This window comes from Aptenodytes patagonicus, chromosome 3, assembly GCF_965638725.1.
Source record: "Aptenodytes patagonicus chromosome 3, bAptPat1.pri.cur, whole genome shotgun sequence".
Taxonomy (NCBI): Eukaryota; Metazoa; Chordata; class Aves; order Sphenisciformes; family Spheniscidae; genus Aptenodytes; species Aptenodytes patagonicus.
The window spans coordinates 32,141,746-32,162,004 of NC_134951.1; the positions used below are offsets into that span (position 1 = coordinate 32,141,746).

At 37.6% G+C, this 20,259-nt stretch overlaps 1 protein-coding gene across 1 annotated transcript in view; it reads right to left on the reverse strand.

Annotated features, from left to right (window-relative positions):
* Window positions 1–20,259, reverse strand: part of EYS (eyes shut homolog) — a 1,011,092-nt gene that overhangs the window by 733,214 nt on the left and 257,619 nt on the right. Inside the window, exon 12 of the mRNA XM_076332996.1 lies at window positions 1,217–1,330. Within this exon, the coding sequence (XP_076189111.1) occupies window positions 1,217–1,330 (114 nt within the window). The remainder of the gene's footprint in view (window positions 1–1,216; window positions 1,331–20,259) is intronic.

The window sequence follows — 20,259 nt, forward strand, 5'->3', positions numbered from 1 at the left end:
GCACCCTCAGTGCAAGGCATATTCCCATAATTTCTCAAACTGACCATGGAACCAATTTCCAGTGATCCCTAAGTCATAAAACTTCAGAATTACCCTTAGTTCATTAATAATGTATACAGTAACAGTTCTCATTTGCATTCAGGGTTTAATCAGACCCATGTCTCACAGGTAACAAGTAAGCCACAAAATTATCAGACTAAACAGCAGAATGATCTTTTCCAAGCTTAATTTTCAACTGCCTTCCAATATCTGTTTTGGCTTCTAATTTAAGCTAACTAACGCCGGAGGCTGTACTTATGAGAATTATTTGTAGCAATTTCATCTTTTGTGATGAGTTTCTGAACTTATCATCACCACTAGAATGCTTGTATTAATATATAAATACCTGAAATATTGTAAGCTATGAAATCCACTCATGATCAGTTCGTACTTACAAAAGAGTACTATTTGAAGATTAAAATCAAACAAGTGTAAGAAATGCAGAAACAAAGTACCAGGTTACAAATCACAACATTGAGTTTATTTTTAACTAAAAATCCAATTTTAAAAAAACATACAAATTTTCAGAAGAAACCCATTTGTGAAAGTATTTCAGAAAGACACTGTAATTTTAAATGTTTTAAAGCATTTCAGTTTTTCTTTTAACTTCTTTTTTCTTGAAACCACTTATTTGTTCATACACTTCTGATAACACTGAGCAATAGGCATTTTTAAAGAAACAGACCAAAAGTGCTGAAAATCACATTATTTTTGTCTATGAAAGTTTTAATAGATTTTTGTACTGAAGATATATTACAATCATTATTATGGCCATTGTAATTTGCTTGCTATGCTCAGTCATAAAGCTGCAAGTTAGTACAACAGGATAAAATATTTTCTCTGTAAGTTTATTGATTACATTTTCTGTGGATTTCACGTACTGCTTATTTGTGTTTTCTCCACTCCTTCAGACTTTGCTAAAATCATGAGGTTCTGTCTGAAAAAAGTAGCACTTACAAGTATGTCTGTTTCCATTCTTAATGAGCATGCTTGTTTTATTGGATGCTTTGGTGGACACAGATGCAAATGAGACTTCAGTAAAGAATGAATAACTTACTTTCACAGAAAGGAAATTTTAACAATGGTTTTGAAGACTGTCAAGAAGATGCTTTGCAGACTGCAGGCAATTTTGAAAATTTTCAAAGGTAATAAAAATAAATTATTTTGAACAACTTACCCTCAGGGCAAAAGCAATCATAGCTGTTGACATCATTCTGACAGACAGCACCATTCAAGCAGGGAGCTGAATCACACTCATTCATTTCTATTTCACAGTACTGGCCTGAAAAACCTGCAAAGGAAGCACGGTAAACTTTGATTTTCTTCATCTTTATGTGTGCTATTAACATGAAACTTTTATTCCAAGTGTTGTTCTGTAATTAAAACCAAGAGGTGTTATGATCCATATTCCCCTGAAAAAGGAAGCTGGAAGTCGGAGCTTCTGTGTTTTATTTACAAAGAATTAAATTTCACTCATTTCTTATTCAATATTACATATACATATCTTTATTGCTGGAATAAAGCAATAAATGAAGTAGGAAATACTTCGAGAAAGTAAGAAGACATTCATAGCAGTATGCAAACAATCTACAGATTTTCAAGTGTTTTGCTTGTATTAGAGTCACTTTAGTATTTTTATGATACCTTTTTTGAATTTTGCCATGTTAATATAAGAAAGAGTACATCAGTTATCTGCCATCCATTGTCTGGTGTTTTCTACTGTGGAGAGGAGCAGTAAAAAAATAGAGTACAAATACATTGAGGTATAACAACACATGCCACACGAGTCAGGTCTTCAGCACGTGTAAAGTGCATAGCTTAATTACAATAGATGAGGATGCTGTATATGTTGTTAAAAGAAGGAAAGTAGACATCATTAAAACAAAAATTCAAAGACTAATGAAACTTACAAAAGGAAAGGGTAACTCAATTTTCTCATTTCTTACAGGTACTTTGACACACTGTATGGGGTGCAGGTGCCCAGGCTGCAGGGTGGCCTCTGTGAGGAGAGGCTGGGGTTGCCCCGTGCAGGGGACAGCCAGTTCCAGCCGGCTCCAACTGACCCACCGCAAGGCACAGCTGAGCCCAGCAGCCAAGGTGGTGGTGCCTCTGGGAAAGCGTATTTAGGAAAGGGCAAAACGCTGCACAGGTAGAGTGAGGAGTAAGGGTGGAAAAAGAGTGAGAAATAATCCTGTGAGCACAAAGCTCAGAGAAGAAGGAGGGGAGGAGGTGCTCCAAGTGACTGTGGAGAGGACCGCTCCAAAGCAGATATCCACACTGCTGCCTGTGGAGGACCCCATGCTGGAGCAGGTGGATGTGCCCTGAAGGAACTGTGGCCCATGGAAAGCCCACACAGGAGGAGGGGAAAAGTGTGAGGAGGAAGGAGCAGCAGAGAGGAGCTGTTCTGGACTGACCACAACCCCCATTCCCCATCCCCCTGAGCTGCTTGGGGTGGGGAGGAGGTAGAGGAGTAGGGAATGAAGGAGTGAAGTTGAGCCTCGGGAAAAAAACGGGGATGGGGAAGATGTTATTTTAATTTATCTTTGTTTCTCACTATGCAAACCTACATTAATTGGCAATAAATTAAACTGATTTTCCCCAATTTGAGTCTGTTTTACCTGTGACAGTAACTGGTAAGTGATCTCCCTGTCTTTATCTCAACCTGTAGGCTTTTTCATCTTTTCTTCTGCCCCCCATGTTGGTGAGAAGGCAGAGTGAGAGCGTGGCTGGGTGGGGTCTGACAGCCAGCCAAGGTCAACCCACCACACATCTATAGCTTTGTTCTATGTTCATTCCAAATATTACTACTAATTTTTGCACAATCATTAGCACATTCAGTTTGATTGGAAGAACAAAATAAATCATACCTTCCTTGTTATTAAAATAAAAAAAATCATCCATCTATAAAATGAAAGTGTTCCTGTTGAATGGTTTTCTTCTTTCTTCTGTTCAGTTTCTTTCCATGTAACTTAGTGTAATTATTCAAATGGAGAAAAACCATTCTTTTTTATATTAGGTTCCCAGGACATGAATTGCAAAAGATGTATAGTGAAAGCATGCCACACTGTTAAACAGATGTTTATTTATGTAAAGCAAAAAGTTCCCATTTTTTTTATTTTCTTAAAAAATGATTTTTAAAACTACCAAATAAAAATAAATCAGTAAATTAAAACAATTGTATATGTTAGGAAAGACAGATGATTTTACATCTTTCCTTCCTATTTTTATATAATCTTTAAAGTCCCTCAACATTATCTCATTTAGAAAACAAATTCAAAAGCCTTCAGAATCATCATGAAATGTCAATCTATGATGCATTTGTGAATGCCAGAAAAAACAATTTCTATAAAGTTGATATTTGTGTCAGCAAAATAACAACAAATGCAGATAAATACTGTGAGTTCTTTTCCCTCTTTCTTGCAGAATTCATTTATGAATTCTAATATACAGTTGGGTTCTCACATATGATACAGAGCACAACCTGCACAGAATACAAGAGAAGTCAGATGTCAGGCATGCTTTCAAAGAATCTCCCTTTCAGTCTTGCCTTAGACTGAATTTTTTTAGAAGGCACCACACAATCATCACTATATGGATTATTCTGGATTATTTGGTATCATATATTTCCCATGATTCTGCCTAACTATCAAAGAAAATGTAGATAATCTGTAGTAGTTAATATAATGATGGTAGAAGGTACAAATCATGCAGATTAATATGATGTAAACTGTAATTCCTGTGTTCATTTCACAGGTGTTATAATTTACCAGCATTGCTAGCCATGCTGTTATATTTGGAAATATGATTAGTCCTTACTTTTTGAGAGGATACATTACTAAACATTAATGATAGAAGTATTATCCAGGGAATAGATTTTTGGTTAAGAACACATCATTTTTCCCACAGGCTTTCTTCCTGAAGTGAAACATTTTTTCCACTTGCAGATGTAATAAAAGAAAAAACAGTAGAGCTGTTCAGGTTGAAGCATTGTTAAGGTCAAACCAGGGAACTCCATGATGTCCCTTCCAGGTTAGTTTATTCTGTCACTCTGTTGCATTGTGGAACTGGCCTCAGTAACCTAGGATGTCCTCACTTGTCCTAAGTTCCACTGAACTTTATTTTCCCACCACTTGGATATTTGATAACAGACTTCATTTTCCAAGAAGTGGAAGTATCGTAGGATTATTACAGAGCATTCAAGTCCTGAAATAAATTTGTCTAATTTAGCTTTCACTACTAATCAAGCTTCCTCATTAATTGATTATCTTTATTCATACATATCTTTACTGTTGATTCCATTTTATATGATATTTTAAATCTAGCCTTGAAGCCCATATTCAAGATCAAAAATAAACTAAGATCTGAAATACTGTGCTCCCAGGAAGAACACAGCATGGGAGCAAGCTAAATATTGCACTAACCCTTCATGCAGGCTCAAGTACACATCTATGTCCAGTTCAATTCAGTTGAGAGTAGGTTAGCTTTCCCACACCGAGCCCACCCTACATGCATTGCTTCAATATAAAAATTGCCAGCCTGGTTATCTTTCTTGAAGATGAAAAGCCTACTGCAAGGTATTATGAAATACAGACTGCCAAACTGCAGGGTCTACCAGTGTAGATACTTGTAACATGAATGTTTGGAGCATAAAATACTCAAGGTTCCAGCATGAAAAGTTGTGGTCACCTTTTTAATGTCCTCCTCACTAACACGTCTGTTGGCAAAGATGTCCTTGAACCACTCTTTCAGATAAACCTGACTCCCAGCAGTCTCATTACTCAAACAGGGTCCTATGGTCATGGAGACAAAATGCTGCATGTGACACCTCCTGCAGAACCAGGAATCGACATAACATGATGTTTCTGCCTCTCTCTTTGATCTATCACCTGGGCTGCTTGTTGTCCCTGTGTGTTATGATATTGACCTTGGCACCATAGTCCATCCTTAGCTCAAGAAGAAAATAACTTGTAGAGATTTAACCAAATTGATCTTTGGCAAAGTTTTCCTGGGGACAGGGTCCACTGTCCCTACATGCCAGTAGCTTCTGTCTTCACTGTTGCTGCAGGTTTTCTTTAAATTAGACTTACCTCAGTTAACCCTTCTGGCTTATTTGCAAGGGATGTGGAACTGATTTCCCTTCTCTTTGTAGATTTTTACATATCCTGATTTTTTAATGTGCATATCATGACTGATGTTTCCACTCAGTCTTCTGTTGCTTAAAAAACCCCAAGCAAACAATTTCTTCCACATTTCCTCATAGGTCTTGTTCATTAGATCTCTGATGAATCAAGTTCCTGTCTTTTCTGTTCCTGTACTCATGTACAATACAGTATTCTAACTCAGGCCATAATTTGCAGTGTATCCTTACATATTACACTTCTCAGAACAATATTTGTTATATTTTTACAACTGTGTGATGTTTGTGAATCATGTCTAGCTTAAATAACTTATAGCTCCCAAACTGCCCTCTGCAGAACTACAATCTAAATAGTTTCACATTTTTTTTATTTGTGCAGTTTATTCCTCCATAGGTATAGTCTTTACACCCATATATATTCTTAGATTGTAGATTCTTAAATCTCTTAGTGAGATTATATCACTCAAAACCCAAAGAGAATTGCAAATTCTCATCGCTTGAAATAGTCCAACAAATGTTGATATCTTCTTCTGAAGTATTTTTAGTATGATCCCATTGACTAATGTTTGTTTTGTGGTCTTCTAAAACACAGAACCTTTTTTGTTTAACTGAGGCTTTGCTAGTCATTGTCCAACTTATGATTGCATAGTTGGTGATTTTGAAGGGTTGTTTTTTGCATATTCCATATTGACCTACTTTTTTTTTTTTTATGTCATTTATCATAACAACTTTGCATTCTTCCAGAAATAGAGCTTTGAATATCACAAACTTAAACTTGTTTAAACTGCTAAAATCAGGAATTATATGTAACATTTTTGATGATCTAATTGCCGAGATAATTGCTGTTTTAATGCTTGGCCACTATCACTGGCCATTGTAAAGGAAAGAAAACTAGAAGAAACTCAAAACAACCAAATATCCCAGTCCATTTGTAGTCACAAGTGATTTCATATGTAAGCACTAATGTTAGGAAGTGTGTATCTCCAAACCCCTTCTAGTAATGATCACTAGTTGGAAAGAAACACAACAGTCAGCAGGTGACCAATGTGTCATTTCTACAAAACTGAAGATTGCTTAGGAAATTTCCTCAGATTCCTTAGGAATACAGGCCACGAATGGGTCATTACATAAACAGTAACAACTCTGAAATTGCATTTTCTTTCCTGAAGATCCTATATTTAAAAAAAAAAAAAAGTAGCTACAGAAGAGTTTGTATATGTTTCAATATACATTGACTACGCTTTTGAGCTAGCTTTGAACTTACTAGACCTGATATGGATGGCACACAGCATAGCTACAGCAGCTCACACGTCTTAATGGGATAGCTGCTTATATGAAGTGTCTGAGCAAGTGTAGAACATAGGCTGAGCTCTATGCTGTGATAACACAGTTTGCTATCTACCTGGTTTAAAGATACCATGATCTCATAGACACACATTGTCACATTTACTTCCAAGGCTAGTCCTACCCAATCTGACTCTCTTCCACTTGGGAATTCAGAATACACAAATTGCCTATTCTGATCTGTGTCAGCTGATAACCTCATGTCAAAAGAAAGTGGAAAATAATAAAAGAAGAATGAGATTAATTGCTATTGAAAGGAGATTTTGAGAGTTTCACAAACTAGTAAGTTTAACAGCAATGTCCATTAATATAACTGTTCCACAGCAGATCCAAATGCAGAACTGCATATTTGTTTATTCCTTACATTTTTATCATCAGAACATACTCGGGGAACAGCTCTATAGTAAGAATGTAAATAAAACCCCTCATGATGTAAAGTGGTAGCTGATAGCAACTTTATCTGTGCAATGATGGGAATGTGCTCAAGCACTCAGCCTGAATATTTTATATGCAGTTCGGTATACGAAGAAATTTGCCGTAAAAAAAAAAATAAAAAAAAAAAAGAATTGTAAAATTGGAATCGATTCACAAACTACTAGATGGGTGCTGTGGTTTCAAACTTCCAGTGGAAAACATGACAAAATGAATTAGGTTTAAATCTGTTTTACATGACCTATTTAACTTCCTAATGAGTGAAGACATGTAAAATGATTCTTTATATTTTAAACAGAAACAATCATTTACCAATGTACTATGAGAGTAAACATCATGAAAATGAAAAGCTGAGAGGCAAAATTAATTAATATAAATCCTTTATTATAAATTCTATCAGACTACATGCAAGAATTGTCACAAGTTTAGTTTTTCTTTAATTAATATAGAATTATTTCTTTAATGTATGGTAAACTGGGAGCTTTGAAGTACATATCAGATTCCCAGGGAAGTTATTAGTTGTTTCACAGGTCTCATCAAAGTTCCTAATTTAAAAGCCCAGAAGAGTGAGTTTGGAGGCACACATAGTGCCAATCGTGACATGCTAAAATTTAATATTTCAAGTTTTGCTACGACATCAAGTTGGTACTGCAGAAACTGCAAAACTCTGAGACCAGAACCTTTCTCAAAATAATAATGAGAAAGTTATTTCTTTCTCAAGCAGCAAATATATAACTTCAATGTTTGGTTATTTGTATCTGATTGCTCTGCAGATGCACAATCAGACATTCAGGAGGAGTTCTAACAAGATAACTCCTGCTGGCTTCAGATGATAGAATAAATGTTCAAGAAGTTAGATTGTTAAAGACAGATGGGAACCTTTATTTACTCCTTTTATAGATATACAGCTTTATCAGAAACCATTTCAAAAATCTTTTCTCACGGGACTGGTAGAGAACAAATATCCAACACCTGATTTCTCAAATCTTTCTTGTTTTATTATATTCATTGATAGATAGAATAAAGCATTATTTCTTTAGCAAGTGCATGTTTAGTATCTTTTGCATTTCCTTCTGCATTTTCTATGAAGTTTGACCTAAACCTTAGTAACTTTCCATACGCTACGCTTGAAATGAGGAGAAATGAAACTTTTACCACTTATTCTCTTTAAGTTAAATATTATAAATTATTAACTAACAATTGTTATTGTCACAACTTCTTGCTGCTTTTCTTTCCTGCTAGGAGGAAGGTAAGAATTTCCTGATGTCATAGAGCAAAAGAGGTGGGATGGGAAACAAAGCTGTAATGAAAAGAGATATTCCTTTAACACAGCGAGAGATAAATTCTTCAGTATGTTAGCTGCTGTTGTTAGCCACCAAAATGTCAAGTTACCATCACTTTTATTTCTTATAATAAAGAATCTTCATGATTTGGCCTCTTTGAACAATTCTGTATGGAAAAGATGAGAGAACACTACTGTTCTGATAATTTCTCATCTTTCACAGTAACAGTAGCCATCTTTTATCCTGTGTCCAACAAAGGGGGGTCACCCAAGTAAAAGAAAAAAAATAGATATACCAATTTATTAGAAGTGCTCAATAATGGAAGAAAAAAGAAAAGGTATTGAAGATCTCACAACATTTTTCTAGCACCTGGCATTACATCTCAGAAAAAAAAAAAGAAAAAAAAAGAAAAAAAAAGAGTTTTTTCAGACTAACAAGAGATGCCCACAAATCACAGGGGAAAAAATATCTCACTTTCTGAGAAGGCCTAATTTGGAAAGCAATCCTGTTAAACTGTGATTGACAATTTTCTTCCCTACAAAGGTATTCTGTACTATCACTTCCATACAGCTCACAAGAAGATGCAGAGCACAGTATACCTCCAAAGATTAGGCAGCTGAGATGTCTTGTTAGATTTCTTTAAATAAAGATTGAAAAGAAGACCATCTGCTTCCCTCAGAATGAATAAAACGCCAAAGACAAAGAAAGACTTAAAAATACCAGTCAGAAAAACTGGTAAAAAATATTTTTTTTCTTAGAAATGCAATCTGAAGGTTGCCATCTCTGGAGTATCATCCCAGTATAAACAGACAATGGATTGGAATTAAAGTTGGATATTGGATAGGTATTGGCAAAATTTATGGCAAGAGAAGTTGCTATGCTTGTTGTTTTATTTTCAGAGTGATAGGAAATTTCTAAGAATTCAGAGAAGCACAAGAAAAGTACAGTTGAAGTATGGGAGAAAGTTAAAAGAAATCCCTAAAGGAAGGTAAAATATGTTCATATCTTACATTTATATTGTTCTAAGTTATGACCAGGATGACCTTATCCTAATCATAACACTAGCTACACTTAAGGAATAATAATAACAAAATAGGAATCTGCAGATAGGAGTAAAATAGAAAATATATTCAGACTTTCATCAAAGGGGAGGAAGTTACAGGAGAAGAAGGGAAAAGAGCTTGAAAGTGTAGTTAATTTTGAAGACATGAAATGGAAATCCCATAATTTCACAAAAGGTTCCTATATAGAATCATAGAATCATAGAATAGTTTGGGTTGGAAGGGACGTCTAAAGGTCATCTGATAAGTACTTTAAGTACTGATAGGCTGCAATAAGGTCTTCCCGAAGTATATATATATATATATATTTGGCTTAGACAAGCATTAAAAAAGGAAAGAAATAGAACAAAAGTTCTGCATCACCAAAGGAATCAAATCAATATACTAGAAGACCTAGCTGTTGTGGTTTGACCCTGGCCGGCAACTAAACCCCACACAGCTGCTCGCTCACTCCCCCCGGTGGGATGGGGGAGAGAATCAGAAGAGTAAAAGTGAGAAAACTCGTGGGTTGAAATAAAGACAGTTTAATAGGTAAAGCAAAAGCTGCACACACAAGCAAAGCAAAACAAGGAATTTATTCACTTTCCGTCGGCAGGCAGGTGTTCAGCCATCTCCAGGAAAACAGGGCTCCATCACGTGTAATGGTTACTTGGAAAACAAACACCATCACTCCAAACGTCCCCCTCTTCCTCCTTCTTCCCCCAGCTTTATATGCTGAGCATGATGTCATATGGTATGGAATATCCCTTTGGTCAGTTGTGGTCAGCTGTCCCAGCTGTGTCCCCTCCCAGCTTCTTGTGCACCCCCAGCCCACTCGCTGGTGGGGTGGGGTGAGGAGCAGAAAAGGCCTTGACTCTGTGTAAGCGCTGCTCAGCAATAACCAAAACATCCCTGTATTATCAACACTGTTTCCAGCACAAATCCAAAACATAGCCCCATTCTAGCTAGTCTGAAGAAAATTAATTCTATCCTAGCCAAAACCAGCACACTAACCAAGCTTTAACTTTTAAGCCACCGAGAACATAAACTGAGGTGAGTCTGCTCATGTTTCTAATTTTTCAGGAGATAGAATCATACTGCATTATGACTGTCTGGTTTTGGCAACCATTGCCAAGCTGACAGGAGCAGACAATCTTCAGCACATCTCAATCCAGTGTTCAACTCACCTACTGATTGAATGTGCAGTATTGTATTTATGGAAGTGTACTTTTTCAATCCTGTGAACAATATTAAGATGGGGAAAATTATTTGTGACAGAAAATAATTCTTCTCATGTCATAGGTCGTCCTCATTTACTTCTCTTATGATTTATTTTATTATTTAACTCCTTTATTTATTTTATTGAGTTCTTTATATATTACTTGGGTCTGTATCCTCACCTATTAACAGGCATTAGTGAAATGACCAAACTGCAATAGTAAAAATGTGGTTCTTTCTTTAATTTTTAATTTTCAATAAATAACAGGGTTGCACTGATCACATCAACTGTGAAGGTCCTTCTCCACACACTTTAAATTTTATATTCTCCGTTTGAAAATTTTTCTAAGAACTAGAAATTTTTCAATTGCTTGAAAACATAAAAACATGCCAAATCAAACTAAAACTTCTTCATTTCTATTAGAAATCTTTATTTGGGTATGGATTTCCCTAGAGAATATTGGGAGAAAAAAGAAGAAAAGGGATGGATCTTCATCATTGTCATCTCCACAAACAGTAGCTGGTTCCAGCACATGGTCCTGTAGCCTCCTACATGATCCATTTGATTAAACCTGCATTTATCTCAGTTAATCTTTGTATTGCTGCACTTCTAAAGTAAACAAAAGTATATTGTATAGGGTAATAACTTATGAATTCACTACCTTATAGATATAATGGGATGCGACAGGTTTATTGTGTATAGATCATGGTACTTTGATGATATACAGAATCATAAGATAACTCACATTGCTAAAAATTGAACCACTTAAAAAACCCATAAGATTGATTTTTGCCCTCACTTATGCCATTGTAAATCAGAGCAATGCAGCTGAAGTTCAGTGCAGTTTCCTAATACTGCTGTAAAAGTGGTGTATTAAACTGTGCCCTATGTTCCTTCAGACAGCACAGTGTTTCTGAGCCAAACACAACGTTCAAAAAATTCAAGGGTTTGGCAATATTTTCTTTGTTACAAAGTCTTAAAAATGCTGTCCTTGGAACCTATGAAAATAATAAGGGCATTAGGATGTGATAAAAGGATTTTGATAGCTAATTTGCTCATATCAGCATATGTCTAATATCCAAAAAATAATTCTAAATACAATACAATTTGTATTAAGTCAGAAGATTTCTCAGTAGTAGTAGTATAGTGTATTAATTCTTCAGGGAAAAGATCCCTCCGAAACGTATATATGTATATATATATATGTTTTTTTTTCCCCCTTCCCTATATATCTACACTTCCTGGCCACTGCCTCACAGGCTTGAATCCCATTTTCCCAAATTTATAATGCTTAACTCCATAGTAGCTGAGTCTGTGGCTGTCTGTTCTTGTACCAATGGTGCAATTTAGTCCAAACATCAAGGAATAAATATGGAAACATCATCACCCAGGACATCCCAAAACACCATCCTTCTAAGGCATGGGATCTGAGAGTTTGACCACCCTATGTTCAGAGTACAAAATGGTTGCAAGCAGTGATAACATCTTCGTAAAGGATTTTTCAGGTGAGGATTAGGCAGCAAAGAAATAGTGGGGCAGGAGAGAAAATTGGGTTTGAGCACTCCTTTTCTTTCAAGTGTTACTTTCTTCCTTTTTTCCTCTCCGTCAGGGAGGAGCTATAAAATTGGAGAAAACAAGAAAATTCTCCCACTCACCCTGCCTCCTGCCTTCCAAGTCCCTGTTCTTTCAGACCTGCACCTGTACTGCTGACCAGCAGAGACATGACAAATCGTCAAGGAAATTTGAGGAAAGAAGGCAGTAAAGAGATTACTATGATGCAATGTTAAAGGAAGATAGGAATGAGGACAAATTCTTTCAAGTAAACAATCTCCTGCCCTGTTTACTGTATCCCACACCTGGTTCCTCCAGTTGCCTGCCACAATTAGCCTCCTTATTAGCTTTTGCCTTATTTCTCTGTTTTACTAAGCTGTTACTCTTAAATGACTTGTTCAATGGCTTTTTCCCTCTAAATAACCTCCCTTTAATCCATCTCTAAGGATTTTTTTAAAGAATTCTTTAAATGTGGCCCATAAAAGTAAATAACTGAAGTCTATGCTGGTAACAGCTTTCCTCAATAGACTGTCTTGTAGAGGAGAATGAATAGGTGGAAATAATTTTGCAGGAACACATCACAATGTAAAAAATCATTTTGCTTTCAGGTACAATTATTATCATAGAATCATAGAATCATAGAATTATTAAGGTTGGAAAAGACCTCTAATATCATCGAGTCCAACCGTCAACCCAACACCACCATGCCCACTAAACCATGTCCCTAAGCGCCTCACCTACACGTCTTTTAAATACTTCCCGGGATGGGGACTCAACCACTTCCCTGGGCAGCCTCTTCCAATGTTTAACCACTCTTTCAGTAAAGACATTTTTCCTCATGTCCAATCTAAACCTCCCCTGGCGCAACTGGAGGCCATTTCCTCTCGTCCTATCGCTTGTTACTTGGGAGAAGAGACCCACACCCACCTCGCTACAACCTCCTTCCAGGTAGTTGTAGAGAGCGATGAGGTCTCCCCTCAGCCTCCTTTTCTGCAGGCTAAACAACCCCAGTTCCCTCAGCCGCTCCTCATAAGACTTGTTCTCCAGATCCCTCACCAGCCTCGTTGCCCTTCTCTGGACACGCTCCAGCACCTCAATGTCCTTCTTGTAGTGAGGGGCCCAAAACTGAACACAGTATTCGAGGTGCGGCCTCACCAGTGCCGAGTACAGGGGCACGATCACTTCCCTCCTCCTGCTGGCCACACTATTTCTGATACAGGCCAGGATGCCATTGGCCTTCTTGGCCGCCTGGGCACACTGCCGGCTCGTGTTCAGCCGGCTGTCAGCCAGCACCCCCAGGTCCTTTTCTGCCAGGCAGCTTTCCAGCCACTCTTCCCCAAGCCTGTAGCGCTGCATGAGGTTGTTGTGGCCAAAGTGCAGGACCTGGAAACATTTGAAACAATTGAACATGTGAAATTGTTTTATGGATTATGTTATGTGATTAGAGGCTCGTCTCCACACACACAAAGTAGCACAGAGGTACGATGGCAGGTGGGGGCACCCCAATGCCCCAGCCAGGGATACCAACGCTTGCCTCGGCCCCCTGCCTGAGCTGTTCCAGGGGAGCCTCAGCCCCAGGGGCCGGGGGACACCTCATACCAGGAGTCAGCAGGGGCAGCACTCCAGGCACTTCACAGACTGCAGGGGGTCACTGCCCAGGGGTCCAGGGTTCATTGTGAGGTGCAGGGGAAGAACATTTGGAGATTGTACAAGACTAGTTATGGGATGTTCAGAGGAGGAGAAAAAGCAGAAAAATAGAGGGATAAGGGTATAAAAAGTGCTGGTGACCTGTAAACAGGTGCTGGTCAGTGTGTGTGTCTGACCATGTCCTTTGCCTGACCAGTCTGTCTTTTCTTCTTATTAAACTCCATTTCTAATTTCCTGGCTGAGGGACTCTCTACTCTGTGCCCATGTGTGTGTGTTGGTCTGAGTGCCAGCAGTGGGATTGGGACTGTGGGTCAGAGGGGCCATGTGTCTGGGGGTCAGCAACTGGAGAGACCGGGATGCATGCACATGTTGTGTGTGCTTATGTCAGTGTGTGCAAACATCAGACTGTAGTACCCAGTGAGCAGGTTAAGAGAGTTGGGAGCCAGTTATTGGAGCTGCCCTAATTCTGGGCTGGATACTGGAGAGACCAGAAGGTCTGCAAGTTGGCTACTGGAGAGACCAGGAGGTCCTAGTGAGTGATTGAGGAGACCACGAGATCTGGGGGCCGGCTCCTGATGAGGCCGTAGGTCTGGGCCAGCTACTGGAGAGACGTGTTTGCATGTGTCTGTGCACCTGGGAGACCAGGGGATCCTGGGGCTGGCTGCTGGGTAGTCTAAAGCCGGTTAGTGGAGACATCCATGGTGGGTGTGCGTGCGTGCGCATGCATGCAGTCTGAGCATTTGTCTGCGTGTGTGTATAGGTCTGAGTACCAGGAGCTTCCGGGGGTGTAGCCTTGGGCTTTTATGCCCAGGTACCAGCAGCAGGGGAGAATGGGATCCAGGGGCAGCTACTGCACAGACTGTGTGTCTGAGCCCAGCTGCTACGGGGATCCACATTGTATGTATGTACATATATGTATATATATTGTCCCCTAACTAACTTTAATCCTGGTTGGCCAGAGAAGGGAATAAGATGAGGCTGTTGGTACTGTTTGTGTTTGTGCAAGTGCTATGTTTCTTGTCTGTGTAGGTCTGTGTGGCTGCCTGTGAGTGTACATATATACATACTGTATTTGTGTGTGCGTGCGCCTGTTGGGAAAACCCTCCCAGCCTCGCTACTGGTTGGACCTGGGAGCATGGGACTGTGGCAGTGTCACCACTGTTGGGCTAGTGGCTTCAGCAGCTCGTAACAGATCAGACCTGTCTCCTTAGGAAACAGCAATTTGTTTTAAACTTCAGCACTTTTCAGCAAACCACAACAGCACAAGATCTGTGTTCTTGGACGTAGAAATACAAAGTTTAAACCATGGATATTATCGTGTAAGCTTTGAGTCACTCAAGCTTTAACTTAGCTCATATTCCACTTTGTGACAATTTTAAGTATATGGCTGCATGGCTAAAGCTGGAAACAGTGGAAGGCATTAAACTGCCTTACTGTTTAGCCTAGGAACACGGAGCCAGATTTTCAGTTTGGCAGATCTACAAAACAACAAGAAATTTAAATTAGCTTTCACTGTGGGAAAACAGGGCAGAGCTAATCCACTTGCTCCTAACTTACATATGCCAGATGAAGACAAGATAAATTGGTTTTCACATAAATAGCAACCAAAGGTGCAAGATTTAATCTGAAGTATAATGAAGAAGTGTTCTAAAGGGCCTATAGTGTGAACCAAGACCTATATATTTTAATTTGTTTTGATGATACTCAACACTGAAGAAACTCGGAAAAAAAAAAGCAAAATACTAAAACCACTGAAATGAGCTGATACTTTATAAATTTAAAATGTAAAATGTAGAGCAGAAGAAAATACAAATAAAAAGCTGTTTTGCATGTGAATATATTAAAAAACTACAGTACAAATTCCTTTTGCCTGTGCTTTTTAGCATTTTGACCTTTAGGGAAAAAATGGTAGTTAGGCATAGCTGCCAACCTACCTTAATGTAGTTGTTACAGGCCATTTTTTAAAGTTTTAACTAGTTAGAATTGCTTTCTCCTAGCAGTTCTGTTCTTTTGAAAATGTTAGCTTCTGACACTTCCCTAAAGTTAACTGAGAACTAGCTAACTAAGCAGAAACTAATTCAGGTTGAAACCTTAGTTATCTGTAATCTGGCCCAAACAACCTTCCCCCCCCCCCCCCCCCCCCAAGAGGACAGAAAATTAACAAGCACAGAGAAAAGCACCTCATTCTTAAAAATGGAAAAAAATGCTTTTCAATGCTACTCTCCTCTTTCTTAGCATTCCCTATTTCAGAAATTATCTCCCGGAAACAACACTTTGTAGAGAGCTTCTTAACAGAGCTACCGACAAGCGTATTAGGTCATTTTTGAAATAAATACTTAACATTCTTACAGGTTTTGCTAATAGAGTGAAAATGTTTTAGGCACTACTGCTGCCCTTTCAGAATCAGAAAAAACCCACACCTTTTGATCCTACCATCAACAACAGTCCTACCACTGGAGACAGTCTGAAATCTGAGAAAATTACAGTGCCTCAAGAGCTCTCAGCCCTCAACACGTCTGGTTGGGATGTTACAACAACACCCTGTGACAAGTCATGGCAGGGACACCCTTCCTCAGGAGGGATGTAAATGTCCAGCGTCTGTTCCTTACATTCAGAGGATATTTGTTACAGAAGGACTAGTAGGCAAGGGGAAATATCATAGGGGCAAATACAGAGCTGCAGATAGCAGAAACTGTTTTTTAAAGGTTTTCATTATAGAGTTCACTTCATGCTGTTGCAGCTGTTCGGATACGCCTTTGGTATATTACAAAGCTAAGGATTGGGAGGGAAGAAATTAAAGGCATAAGCTGAATCTGTCTTTAATAGAATTATTTGGTGTACACGGTGTGAATTATCCACTCTGAAAGATTTGAAAGGTAAACATATTGATAGATTTTTATTTGTCTCTTCCTTATCACATTTTTAAGAGAATTTGTCCTGCAGACAAAAAACAATTTAAATGCAATTTGTATTTATCTTAATTTGTTTCTGCTGAAGTAGATTATTCATTTTCAATATAATATCATATACTTTGATTATGTTTATTTCTTGCTGATCAGAATGCTGACAAATGATGCTTCTTTCACAAACATCAATTAGCTATCTTAATGTGCTGGAAGAACATGAGGAAGAGAAAGTTTAATTTACATTATTTTTAAATCAAGAATGAGTTGAGGGGTGTTTTTAACTACATTATAATCCATGTATTCACACTTAATTACCTGCTTTTAACATAATAAAATTGTTAGACAAGAAAACAGAAGAAATTAGTCAACTAAAATATAAACATATCTGCACGCTTGAAATTCTACCAGCTTGATATGATTTTAACTGGGATACCATACAAGTGTCATTAATTCCATACACATGAAAATATGAAAAGAAATTGACGTGAATGTTAACATAGAACATAAAATTATTGCTAGTGGGATAGTAGACAAAACGCTGTGTGAGGGGAAATAGTATATTTTTATTTAATCAGTTTATGGTAATGAAACTGTAAAACTAAATATCTAGTTAAAGTTTGTAGGTATAAGAATATAAATGATAATTCAAAGATGATCATGTGTATAAAATATTCCTATTTTACATTTTATGAGTATTGCCAAACAATTCAGATATGGAAAACTAAGGTAATTTGATAATGGACATAAGACTACTACAAGAGGAAATATGGAAAGAGAAAGAGAAATTTACTCTGTGCAAAATGCAAGGAACGATAACAATCAAATTTGAGACAGTTGAGATCAACCCCCTTTTCTTCCCACTTGTAAAGGCCACAGGAACAAAGCATGCAGCTTTGTGATTTGAATGCATCCACGCCAGTGCTTTGCTGTACAACTGTGTCAGCAAAGTCTTTCAAGAGTATGCGAGGCTATGACTTCACAGTCAAAATCACAGAATCACAGAAAGGTTGAGGTTGTAAGAGACCTCTGGTCACCTAGATCCAGTTGCCCAGGATCATGTTTAGACAGCTTTTGAATGTCTCCAAGGACAGAGACTCCACAACCTCCCTGGGCAACCTGTGCCAGTGTTCAGTTATCCTCACAGTAAAAGAGTGTTTCCTGATGTTCAGATGACACCTCCTTTGTTTCAGTTTGTGCCCGTTGCCTCTGGTCCTGTCACTGGGCACCACTGAAAAGAGGCTGGCTCTGTCTTTGCACCCTCCCTTCAGGTATTTATATACACTCATGAGATCCCTCCGAGCCTTCTCTTCTCCAGACTGAACGACCCCAGCTCTCTCAGCCTTTCCTCACAGGAGAGGTGCTCCAGTCCCTTAGTCATCTTTGTGGCCCTTTATTGCTCTCTCTCCAGTAGTTCCATGTCTCTCTTATACTGGGGAGCCCGGAACTGGACACAGTACTCCAGGAGTGGCCTTACCAGCACTTAGTAGTCAACATGATGTTTCTTTACCAAAAAACTCCACAAAACCATAAGTCATGAATATGAAAAAGACAGAATTTACAAGCACAAAGCCAAAGTAACTTTGTATTCAGATTACCTGACTTTAGGGAATCAAACATAATTTTAATTCTTGCAGTGGTTACAAGTTTATTGCTGTATTTTAAAGAGTGCTTTTTAGTGTTATCAAACATCAATACTGCAGTAGCAATGACCACATTGTATTAAGGAAGTTATAAAATAAAAATTCATTTATTCAAATATCACATGTACCAGTGGCACTGGCAGTAAGTACCAGCTGTTTATTGGTTCACATGCAGATGCAGAATGCATATTTCTTTTCCCTCCTCACACATGCTGCTGTAACAAACATTTGCCTTTCCTCTATGTGAGTACTCCAAACCTTTCTCCTCCACCCTCTTATCCCATATGATGACTTTGGCAGCCCCAACATTATGCTCTATGAACTAGGAAACAATTCTGTTGCTTCATCCATCCATCCAACTCCTCTCTCCATCAGCCAATGATAAGTGCTATCAAAGAGACACCTGCCCCATGAATAAATATTTCCATGCAGTCCAGTGAAAAAGCATATGTCCCATTAGTAAATACTTTCATGCAGTTGAGAGCACATTTATGGGAATCTTTTATGTAAAAATGTATTGATGTAATTTGTGGCTTAATTTATAATACCCGCCCAAAATATAATATAATTAATATAATATAATATAATATACAATTATAATATAGTATAATACACACTGTAATTCAGAGCTTGATCATAAAATTGTGGGGTTTTATTAGCATAAAAAGTAGGTAAACAAATTATGATCTACATAAATATTTTGACATTGCCTTCACTGAGCGGCAAATAGCTATCCTCAGAGCATGTAACAGATGATGCAGCTGCTACACAACTTTTCTCTACATTGAAAACTCAAAGGTGAAATACATCTGAAAGATGAATTAAAAATATTAAATTAACTTACTTCAGTTATTGCAAGGAAGGAATTGGTAACTGACAGTTTCTGGGGCTGCAGGTCTGGAAAAATATAGCATAATTATTTACTAAGGATATAGTTTCATAATTTTTTTTGCCAACACTCTCTTACACCAAAGTAATTAGTTTTGGCTCTCAGGCTTTATAACTCTTTATTTAGACTTCATCCTCAAGATGGGGATGAGATCTGTGTTTCCACTGGTGCTAGCCATAGTTTTCTCAGCTAATGGAAAGGTAAAATAAAGCATAAATAGTAAAGAAAAGGAACAAGGTTCACTGGGAAGCAATTTTGTGAAAGCAACATTTCTTGAAAGAGTCTTTTACATATATAAAGTTATTTAAAAAATAGAGTAATTTTTATAGAATTGTAGATATTCTGTGAGGACATATATGCAGTCAGCTGACTCATAATCATGTTTCATATGTCAAAACCTCAGTATTATTTTGTTTTTCAGAGACTAATGTTAAGGAATAAATCATAAAAGGAAAAATATTTTCAGTGTATCATAAATAATCCAAGAAACTGTGGGTCAAACTAAAAAATGCAGTTGTTTCAATAGAAAATATGGAATGAAAATATGTTTCTAATATTTAGTACTTGATAATTATGATTCCACCTAAAAGATAGGTCTAAATAATGTCTTCTCATTCTTAGCAGAAAGGCCACAACCACAGAAAAAATAATCTGCATTATGAATATGTCAGAGAAATGAGGGAGACTTCCTGAACCCTATAGGCATCCTGCTTAACAAAAACTCCCTGGATGCTTAAATCTATTAGATCACATCCTTACTCACTAAAGGCAAGAAATCTTTGCTATTAAATTTTATTTTTAATAATGCACCTATTTGTTAAAAGGAAACAATGTATGTCTGTCTTTTGCATAACTCCATTAGTTTCTACAAAATTACACTAATACTAATGTGGTCTAGGATCAACTTCACATGAGTTTGAATTTAGACACTTTACATCAAAGTAACAGTTTTATAAAGTGGTAAGACTCCTAGACATTTTCCAAGGATGAAAAATATTTTATGTTGCAGTCTTTAAAGTCTCAACTCTTAAAATGTCAAACTAAGCCAGATACTAAGCAGGTTATATGTGAATCTCTTGCACACAGGTTATGCACTGAAAAATAAGGTGCATTTGGAAACTGAACTGGCTAC